The 11,421-nt window shown below is 42.3% G+C and overlaps 2 protein-coding genes across 2 annotated transcripts; both read left to right on the plus strand.

The window, feature by feature from the left end:
* Positions 1 to 202: 202 nt before the first annotated feature.
* On the plus strand, positions 203 to 7,673 carry LOC137295529 (uncharacterized). The gene is made up of 3 exons (XM_067826909.1): positions 203 to 478; positions 4,570 to 4,827; positions 6,410 to 7,673. Exons 1-3 carry the CDS (start codon positions 247 to 249, stop codon positions 6,685 to 6,687), a joined length of 768 nt encoding a protein of 255 aa, XP_067683010.1. The 5' UTR covers positions 203 to 246; the 3' UTR covers positions 6,688 to 7,673.
* A 1,664-nt stretch (positions 7,674 to 9,337) lies between these two features.
* LOC137296997 (uncharacterized) lies at positions 9,338 to 10,031 on the plus strand. The gene is made up of 2 exons (XM_067828928.1): positions 9,338 to 9,663; positions 9,842 to 10,031. The coding sequence occupies exons 1-2, from the start codon at positions 9,338 to 9,340 to the stop codon at positions 10,029 to 10,031; spliced, it is 516 nt and encodes a 171-aa protein (XP_067685029.1).
* Positions 10,032 to 11,421: the final 1,390 nt, after the last annotated feature.

Raw genomic sequence — 11,421 nt, forward strand, 5'->3', positions numbered from 1 at the left:
TGTTTGTTCCACGGTCTTGTTCAGCACGTTTTCACTCAATGGTTACACGGAGTCTGACGTCCTACTCACGTGACGTCGTGCCGTGAACAAATGAGGGCGTTGCTATAGCATCACGTTTAAATCCAACACTACACACGAAAAAAGGGTACTTTAAAGAAATTCTCCGAGAGAGCCTTATAGCTTATCTGGACGACACATCTTGAAAATCTCTTCGAGGATACGGGTGCACAATATTTTCCGTGCACGATGTCGGGTTTTACGGCGACGGCAGCGGTGCTGTGTATGTTGGCAACGGTCTGTGTGGGTCAGGTTGATTACCGAAATTGGTTTTTAGCGATTCCTGGAAATTGTACCCATTTTACCCTAGCAATAGGCTCTTTTCGCCGAGCTTTCCCGTGTCCCAACAATCTCGTGTTTTCGCCGTTATCTAAGACGTGTGTCGACCGGGACGATGTAAAGAATACACAGTGCGCCACAGGTGAGTGTCTGATATATGTCGAAAGCTAATGTTTTCGTGTTTTCCACCATCACATGGCTAAAGCGGCGTACATAAACCAATATCCATTCGTTGAGGTACCCGTGAAGATCCGGGTTGTAATTGATCTTCAGCAAGCCATGCTTTCGAAGAAGTGCACGCACCTTCATAAAATACTCTCTAAACCCATTTACGTTTTTCATGGTTGAAAACTATGGAATCCTAGATGGGATATTATCACACTCACAAAAACAAAAAATGCGACAACATTTAACAAAGTGCGACAACGGGATATGTTTGTCGTTTGTAGCACTGTCGTTTGAATATTTCATATATCCAAAGGGCGAGATAGCGACTATATTCAAGGTCATTGTCGCTCATCTTGGATGTGTTAAACAACCCTTAAAATCGGCAACGCGACAAGGTCAGATCGGGGATTCCATAGAAAACTGACCTAAAACGTCCATCATGTTCCAAATATATGTTTATGAGTAAATGTACAGTTAAACTTTGTGAGAATTGTTCGCTATTTCAAGTATTTACGGATATCATGAAGTTCAGAAAATATTTTTACGACATTCTATAAAAAGTACAACGAGTAGGAGCCTTTGTAACTCTTTGTAGTTAGTCTCGAAGCCAGCAATGTACCGCCAACACTTCACCAATATACCACTATTATAAACAGCCAAATACCAGCACATACCAAAGGAAATAGGGGATATTCCACTTTGCGAGCAGACCACAAGTCAATGCCAATGCATATGAGAAAAAAGTAATATACAATATATCCATACATATGTAATATTTGCAAAATGATGGAATAAATTGTCACATTTTCCCTTAATTTCTCTTCATCATCTCGTTCCTCCTTGTCGTCATCGTTGTATCAGTCTTGTAAATCCAATACCCCCTAAACGTTTAATTGATATATATGGAAACTCCCGAACCCTGGTCTTTCTTGTCGATACAGGTTGCGGTGCTTTGATGTTGCTAGAATATTACTTTAGGCGGCGTAAACACTCAAATCACTCACTCACTTTAACTGGACAATTGCATGAAGCGACGTAAACATACATACGCATTCTCCCTTTAGCTTTACTGACTGAATGTGGTTTGACGCCGCTTTTAGCAATATTCACGACGGGGAACACCAAAAAATGGGCTTCACACATTGTACCCATGTTGGGATTGGAACCCGGGTCTTCGGTGTGTCAAGCGAACTCTTTAAACACCAGGCCAGCTATTCTCTAACAGTATATCTCTATTGACAGTAAAGTTTCTTCAACTAAAGGTCACATTTTAGGTCTTGTCACTTTCCCTTGAAACATTCCAAACGCCGACACGCTTTACGGCGACGACAGATTGACACATTTGAGTAATCTTTACATACGTGAAAGTCACGTAGGTGCCGGTACTTGTGCAAGCCCGTTTTGACAGAGCGTCGCTAGTATGATGTTAACCTAATCGACTACTTTACAGACACGTTACGTGTTGGTTTAGAAGCTGAAACTCACTTAACCGAGAATCAATCCTTGAAAGACGTAAATAGGCATTTTAAAAAAAAATACATATTGATAACAAGCAACAGAGAAATGTGATGAAATTAACAATGGCATTTCAAAAAATTATATATCAGTACAAATGAACACAGAGGCATTACTATTTTACTGTTTATCACAAAATGTGTGACAGTACAAATGCAGACACACTTGAAGATCCGGGTCGGAATATTGCCCTTCAGTAACCCTTGTAAGAGGAGACTAACGGGATCGGGTGGTCATCCTCGCTGACTTGGTTGACACATGTCATCGGTTCCCAATAGCGCAGATCAATTGCCTGCTCCAGACTCGATTATTTACTTACAGTTAGAATATTGTTGCCTGTGGCGTAAAACTAAACTCATTCAGTCACAGATTCAGAGACAATATTATATAAAAGCAGTCATTATAGTGATAGAGACAGTGACGGTAAAATTCACCTATCAGCATCAGTCATCCAGCTTGAAGCTAGTGCCAGGCAGGGTACACAATCATGACACCAAGTCATGCGACTTACTTTAAGAACGGATATGAGACGAGAGGCAATATATTTAATTCTGGAAAATCCTGCACTAACACAGAACTTTCCACACGGCCATGTGTCGCTTAGAAACAGTGTTAGGAAGGCATTCATGCTCACTTGTCGGCCATAGATGGATTGACATTCAAGAGATACCTATGGCCGACAAGTGAGCATGAATGCAGATGATTTTGGAGAAACTGTTTGCTTACTGTTGAGGAAACGATACGTAGGTGTTGAAATAAGTTTCTACACCCGTGGAATGCTTCTGCCGATCGAATCTATCCCGACATATGTGCTGTCAACGTGGATGGAATTAATAAACGAACTTAAGAAGGTGAGTTTTCGCTGTGATCCATGGGTGATCCATAATTTTGGCATGAACTTGCGGAGGTAGCTGTCTTCGGTGAGTCGTGGCATATAACTTTTGAAATAATGATCCGATTGTGACCATTTATAGCTCATTGTGTAGGAAAATAATATAGCTTTCGGTCCGTAGGCCTCGGAGGAGGGTTACAAATATTTTACGTGGTGAAATCTGACGAGGCTGTGTGTTCGTCGTAATATACATATAGTTTCATATAGCACTAGGGTAGTGTCTATACACCTATATGTCTTTCTAACACGGTTTCTAAGCGATACATGCCCCTATGCTCATTAGGACATGTGCAGTATCTATTCTGGGCTTATAACTGAATATTACCGGATACACTGTCGGTCTATTAAACAGTGCGGTTAGATGCAAAGAAACCATTTAATCTTTTTTCTACTGACTATTTGTAAAGACTCGAACAAACGATAAGTATGATTCATCGGTGTAATTGCGGGATGTTTGAGTGAGTGAGTGAGTGAGTTTAGTTTTACGTCGCTCTTAGCAATATTCCAGCTATATGGCGACTGTCTGTAAATAATCGAGTCTGGTCCAGACAATCCAGTGATCAATAACATGAGCATCGATCTGCGCAATGGGGAACCGATGACATGTGTCAACCAAGTCAGCTAGTCTGACCACCCGATCCCGTTAGTCGCCTCTTACGACAAGCATAGTCACCTTTAATGGCAAGCATGGGTTGCTGAAGGCCTATTCTACCCCGGGACCTTCACGGGTGCGGGATGTTTGAAGTTGACTCTTTGTTGACTATGATTATTTTTCAGTGACATTTTTTGGTGCATGGGATTAAACAATTATGTTTAGTTTAACGGTTGTTGGTACTTCTAAGGGACGTAACTCTTGTCTCTCATGTCTCACGGCCCAAAAAGATACCACTACACTCGTCCATACACTCACAATGTTCGACGTGTAATCCATCCCTCTGTCAAATCAGATCGAGGCGCTGAAGTTCACGTACCAGAGTTGCGTCCGTTTGGGTACTTAGGAACTGTGATCGTTGGCTGACCATGATTACATTTGTTACAGCTGTGCAGTTTTCCGCAAATGGCATATCCTTTAATTTCTTGAGTAACTGACTACATGCACATCTAAATGGCTGCCGATGTAGTTAAGGCATAAGGAAACGAGAGTTCATCGCGATCAACACATGACGTCAGCAGAGCTAGTGTGAACATGGTTAAACGTATCTTGGGTATATTCCATACGAGTTACCAACAAGACTTATGTACAATCGAAAATTGTTCTTGAATAATTCTCTGACGTACTTTGAAGTACTCAAAGCCATTACGCGGATTCGAATTGGTTTGTCCTATTTTCTCACATGATAATTCATCTATAGGGGAACGACCCTTCTTGCAAGTTAAGGGAAGGGCGGTGACCTTGACCTTGACCTTGACTTTGAGACAATTGTTAACGTCCAAAGTCATATTATCATTTGAATCGGCTTAAAACCTCACTCACTCTCAATCGTTGAGAGATAGCCTAATGGTTAAAGCGTTCGCTCGTCACGGGTTTGAATTCCTACTTGAGTACAATGTGTGGCGCCCATTCCTGGTGTCCCCCACCGAGATAGTGCTGAAACATTACAAAAAACAGCGCATAAATTACACTGACTCACCTAATCGTGGCATATATATACTTACAGTGCAGACAGATTCTGATATCCTTCGACTTTGTGAGGGATGTAAGGCTGAAGGATACGGACGCCAGTGCCTTTACGCCACACAAGACAACTGCGCCACCTACATCAACTGCTCCAAGACTGTGGACGACGACATCTACGACAACATGCCGGCGTACAAGGATGAGTGCATTTACCCCAACTTATTCAACGGCGCCATACAGGATTGTGACGACTTCACAAATGTGCAATGCGGACAAAAGATGGAGCCTACACAACCTTGTAAGTTTTTTTGTTTTTGTTTTTTGATTGGGTGGGTGGGTAGTGGAATGGGGTTGGGATGTGAACTATGGTAGAGAGGTAGCGGAGGAGGAGAAGGCGGAGGAGGAAGAGGGGTGATAAACAGCATTAGCATCGATCTGCGCAAATGGGAACCGATGACATGTGTCAAGGAGCCTGACCACCCCATCCGGTTAGTCGCCTCTTACGACAAGCATAGTCGCCTGTTAAGTCTACTCAAATGATAAGGGATAAGTCTACTCAAATGTGTTATCCAAACCAGCTAGCCTCACCATCCAAACCCGTTTGTCGCCTCTTACGACAGACATGGCTTGCTGAGGATCAATTCTAACCCGGATCTTCACAGGTTTAAAGGTCACACGCAACCGAAATATCAAACATAATTAAAACACAGTTATCGCTTATTCATCATATCTTAAATGCATTGGTCATTGTGAAAAAAAGAATGTATAATGTATAATCGTAAATCAAAAGTGCAATATTTTGTTCTTGGGTTTACCTCCCTCGAAACGAAGCAGCCGCGATACCGAACCCAGTCAGGGCCGGTGGAGGTGCACTCATGTGTAACGACGCCTTGTCATTGGCCACTGGTTCATTTGCCAATAGCCATTAGCCGGCTCTTTGTTTATGGTTTATAAACCCGTTAGGCGTTAATTTCAAATTGCAAATGGTCAGTAATTAAAGTTGTGCATTGCAAATGGTCATCAGCAGACAGCTGCAGGCAGGCAGACATATAGGTGTCAATAAACCAGATATTCAGTTTCCCTGGGACAGAGTCTGCTTGCCACAATCACCATTTTTTATGTAACGAGTAGATTATTTTCTTGTTTATGTACACAACCAAGATTAGACTACTAATCACGACCTTAAACTCCGGGAAGGCTGTTTCAAGCTACGCGAACCTATTCACTGCTCATGCGCTATGAGCGCAGCATAGCTGATGAAACCACTCCCCCCCCCCAACCCCCCCCCCCCCCCCCCCCCCCACACACACACACACCTCGGGCTCGGGGAAAATTAGTGAGAATCATTTGAACTCCGATTTCGTGGGCTCTATTTCATCGCGTTTTTTTTTCAACTTTGTAGGTTGAATTGGCATTTTTGATGATTCGTTTCGGTAAGTGCATACCAAAAGGTATCAGAATCTGCAAAGTTGTGTTAACGTTGCATGTGACCTTTGAGTCGCATTTAGTACAGTTACTTAATCCATTCACTGAAGATCCGAATTAGACCTTTTCTTCACAGCCCAATCGTGTTGTAGTGGGTTCTTACGAGATCGATAGATCGATCTTTATCAACCCATGGATGTCGTAAGAGGCCACTATAACGGATTCGGGTGGTCAGGTTCGCTGACTTGGTTGACACATGGTGTTCATGCTATTGATCATTCGACAGCTGGAGTATTCCGGAGTGTGGCGTAAACCAACACAGAAATAAAGAAACCGCATACTATACAGTAAGAGTCGTTTGGATGTGACATTACTCGGTGCAGACTCGGTGCGAACGCCAGTGTCAAGGGAGATAACTCTCATTCGCTCACCCACTTATTGTATCTGTATTTCAGGCCAGTATCAACGCAACTTATGTGGGCGAAGTGCACACTGCAAGCCATGTGCATATCGCTTCGCCAGTTGCGCCAACAAGCCTGACGGTGACCAGCCCTGGGAGGGAAGAAGCTGGACGCCATATTATGCCAGATGCAAGAATCAGCGGACATTGTACTCGGGCACATGCACCTCCTCTAGATCTGGTCAACCCCGCATCTTCAGTCTAGAGACGAACAGATGTGACGATCTTACCTTGATCCCAAGTCGATATGGCGGCCTGTATGAAGGAAAATAAGCTGCTCCACCTTGCGACGAATTCAAGAACTTTGCGACACACATGAGATCAGTAATTTTGTGATTAACAATCAAGGCCCAGATCCACAAAGTGTTTGTAAAGTTACGACCTGTCGTAAAACATAGGCTTACGAATGTCGTAACCGTACGAACGCTTTGTGGATCGGGATCCAAGTGTATGTTGCAACATGTCATCATTACTTTTATGTGTTACTTATTTGTTAATGTGTCTTGCTTGTCATGAAGTTGAACTGGTTAAATATAAAATAAATGAACCTGGTTATACTGGAGTGAAACACTATAGATACATTTTCACAATATATTGTGACCATTACAATGGCGCATGCTTTCGTACTTTTTTCACTCATTCTGACTAAGAGTTTTGATAATAGTTCAAATACCTTGTTTATTTGTCAATGATTTGCATGATGCACGTGTGATAATCTAACTGATCATGGTGATTTAATCTGCTTAATTGTTACAGAAAATGTACATTGACACAGGTACTAAACAACCTTGCATGCGCATGCGCAGTTTTTGTCCGAGACCAACGGCATGATTTGCACGAGCTCTTCATTCAACTTGTGCGCTACCAATGTTTCGTTTCAAGTCTGTATTGGCGATGGCGGTTCCATACGAAATGTGGCAAACAGTAATACATCACGTTCACGAATAACCTGCATAATATACTTAATGTGTAAATATACTTGTGTCATAATATGAAGTAATTACGCAAAATGTCTTGACAAAGAGTTGATTTTCAACTTTACCCTTCACGGTAGTGTCCATAGTTCTTTCTGTTGAAGCTTTACGCAATGACAAAGAACATTCACCAGAATGTTTTGTTTTCAGTTATATATTTTTTCATGTTTTGTCACGACACTGATACTTTTGTCACGACACTGATACTTTTGTCACGATATGATGATGTATTCGTTTGGCCTGGCTGAAATAAAAACGGGAGAGATTCATTACGTGTGGTTTGAAGTAGGTCAGTTGCTGTTTGTTTTGCTTTTTGCATTCTCGGTTACCAAACTCAACAATATTCCAACCACGTGGAGGCGCTCCGTAAATAATCGAGTCTGGACCAGACAATCAAGTGATCAACAACATGAGCGTCGATCTACACAATTGGGACACGATGACGTGTGTCAACCATGTCAAGGAGCCTGACCACCTAATCCCGTCAGTAACCTCTTGCCACAAGCATGGATTACTGAAGACCAGTTGTAACCCGGGAAGACAGAATCAGGCGTTTGGTCCGTTGTGGAAGGGGTATTGTGGCGGTAGGGTCGCCCAGGGGTTAAAGTGGATTCGAACCGGCTTTTTGAATGCTGTCCCTCAAACTACATCATGATATATATAGAAGTGTGGTAACTCGTCGTCTTGACTCTTGGGAGTTATTATGTTGGCAGATCTGGGATTCAAACACCAAGCATCCTGTCAAGGGACATAACTGTAGGGAATCAACAGAAACAGTAATGAGTGAGGGATAATTTTTTCAGGGATGATGTGAAGGCGAATCAGCTGATCCTGTAACCGTAGCAACGCAGTTCTTTACGATTTCATGTCTGAGTTATTTTTAGTCATTAAACAAAGACCCACGCGCCCAAACACATAGAGAATCAGTTGTATATTTTAACCTTTAATACGTATATCGTTCAGACAAGTCATCAGGAACGTCAAGGTCGACATGTTGTTCACTTAACGTTGACCTTGGTCTAATAGATAGAAAATGTGCCTGAATTGCTCAAGGTCGTGGTTCAATCCTTGGCCCATATTTACCCCTTCAGGTGGCATGTATTTATCATTACTTTACGCCATTTAGAAGACACTTTATTAGCAACACTATATCGAACACATGTTTGCCGCGGTGGCTGAGCGGGTTAGTCGGCTGATTTTGTGTGCTGGCGATTAGGTGCCTGACTCTGAAGGTGTGAGTTCGGATCCTCGGCACCGATCAAATGGAAAATCGGTTGGAATGATCTATTCCGCGAGCCAAAACGCTGAAGTTAGCATATCTCCAGATTACCAAAAAATAACCAAAACAAAGCAAACAAACAAACAAATATAGAAAAAAGGGTCATCATGAGACTTTGAATTACATACATTTCACACTCACACATCCATACATGCTTAAGTCCATCATACCTTATAGAATCAAATGTCTTGAAACAAACACCGTGTTCTTCAAAATTCTTCGCTGCGTATTGACACGTAAAAACATCGCAAACACTTGTTTTGTTATGTCATTAACAGTGGTGACGTCATTCAAATCATATTATGACGTACAGTCAGATTGACGTCACAAATGAGTAGCTCCAGATGCTACCATGGGAACCAGCTGAAATGACCAGCTGATGACACTTCACCGCTGTACCGGTACTCGATGTAAACGAGTGCAGACAGTAAAAGCCTTTGGTTTACTCTTTTGTTTACAATGTCGGTTCCAAATGTATTCCCGTGCTTCAAATACTCAATAACACCAAGAAATTGGCCAACACATGATGTTTATCTCCAAACTGAAAACCGACATCTACAGTATCTGTGACATGTCACTCTGACGTCACTGTATTGTGACGTCACGTTATTGTTGCCCCAAAGCGACTGGATACAGACCGCAACATCTAAAGCGTCGATTATCTTCTAGAATGGGTTGCAAACAGACCAAGGTTACACCTTCCAAGCAGACGTCTCCCGAGGAGGCTCTGACGGGCAAGATAAACTGTCCTCATGAGCTGTACTACGCCAGGTGTCAGGTGACACGTCTGTCAGGGGAGGAGATTCTTCAACAGCTACGAGATGAGGGTTTGGTCCCCGACCGTCAATCCAGCGGAGGAGTGGCCTTCTCTGTCCCCGCCGTAGAGGGGGTTGCTCCCCGCGGCAAACCTCCCCGACGTCTGGAGCAAATCCCAGTACGATGCTTCTACACAGCTGAGAGGAGGAGACAGAAGGCGGACGAATTCAGATTTAACAAGTATGTCATTACGTAGTATATACCGAAGTCTGTTAAATACTGTTATCTCTGCTCTGAAAGAGTTACTGTATGAAGCCTGACGTTCTATGAGTATGGTTTTATAAACCCCGATAATGACACACTAAAGTGTATCGGCAAGATTCCATTGACATATTCCGATTACAAACACCTATTGCAGACTAGTTGATCAAGTCCAGAGGAAACAACTTGACAGAGAAATCAAGCACAAAGCTGTCAAGGACGAGAAGAAACGTCGCCTGTTCCTGAAGAAAATGAGGGCGGAACATCAGCTCCAGATGAGGGAGGAGAAACTGAAGAAGCTGGAGGAAGAGCGGGCGGCGAAGAAAAAGACGTCATCCAAGAAATAGATAGAGATGCGTGTGGGTAGGGTTAGGGTGGGGTCGGAATTCGGGGATCGTGGGTCGGGGGTCGGGGGTCGGGGGTCGGGGGTCGGGGTTGGGAGCGGTCTTTAAAATAAATATTCATACTCTAAAGTATTTCTAAAATTTGTACCTGCCCTTTCAGGGTGTAAGATTTATGCCTGTCTTGCAATATATATATACTATGGTTTGTTTATGATACACCAGTGGGTCAGGATCAGTCGAAACAAATTACTTATGAAGTATATAAAAAAATAAAAAGAATATGTACAGGTGCTGTTAGTGCTAAAAGATATACAAGATGTAAGCGATATGTATAAACATCGCTTTTTAGATCGTTTACGATAGGCCCTTGTTCGAGGGTTGGCTATACACACAATTTCTTGTTATCTTTTGCTTTAATTAATAAATCTGTTCATATCAATTGTACAGTGTCTTATATCTGTAAATCACAAAGGTTGAATTTTTTATTGTGAATGAAAGATTCAGCTCAACACTCAATTTCCTTTTATTTCGAAGTATGTTATTATGTTTGCGCACATGTCTGTGTGGATAAGAAAGAAAATGAACCATCTTTCGAATTTGAGAATCAGTGGAGAAAGTTAAAGAAATATTCCAGCCAAATAAAAGTTTAAATAAAAAATAAATAAAAAACAACCTTGCAAATCAAAAGATATTCCAGCTTTATCTCGGCGGAGACACCAGAAATGGGCTTCACACATTGTACCCATGTTGGGAATCGAATTTCCGTCTTCGTTCGTGATTTGGTTCCAGAGGATGGGGTGGCGGGTGTAGGGGGGCGGACCCCCCTTTCCTCTTGAAGGTTAATAAATGACCATTGAAACTCCCCCGCCACCCCTTATGAACCTAGTTGTAAATGAATTCATACGAACGGGTGTCAGTAGCCGCCCAATACCAAATAAAAGTCACAAAGAACTTAGCTAAGTCCCCCTTGACATATCTCACGACTGACAACCAGTGTAAATGAGCATTAATATCATCATCATAAAATCAACGTGGATTCCAATCATTTTGTCGTGTTTTATATGAGTCAAAGGATCGTATAGATAACAAAAACTCGTGACCAGGGGAGACGTTTTTTGTACTCGTTGAAATCTACGTTTTGTGTACATATTGCATTCTGGAATCGTTAAGATAACGTACATGTTACACGGACTGTCGGTTAGGGTAATAGTTTAAGTGTTCGCCAAATAACCAGTTTTATTATCTCACATTACATGCCCATAAAGATTCGGGTTAGAATTGGTCGTCATCAATGCATGCTTGTCGGAAGAGGCGACTAAAGAGATGGGCTGGTCAGGCTCGCTGACTTGGTTGACACATGTATCCCAGTTGTGTGGATCCTCATGCTGCTGAT

The sequence above is a fragment of the Haliotis asinina genome, chromosome 9 (genome assembly GCF_037392515.1).
Source record: "Haliotis asinina isolate JCU_RB_2024 chromosome 9, JCU_Hal_asi_v2, whole genome shotgun sequence".
Lineage (NCBI taxonomy): Eukaryota > Metazoa > Mollusca > Gastropoda > Lepetellida > Haliotidae > Haliotis > Haliotis asinina.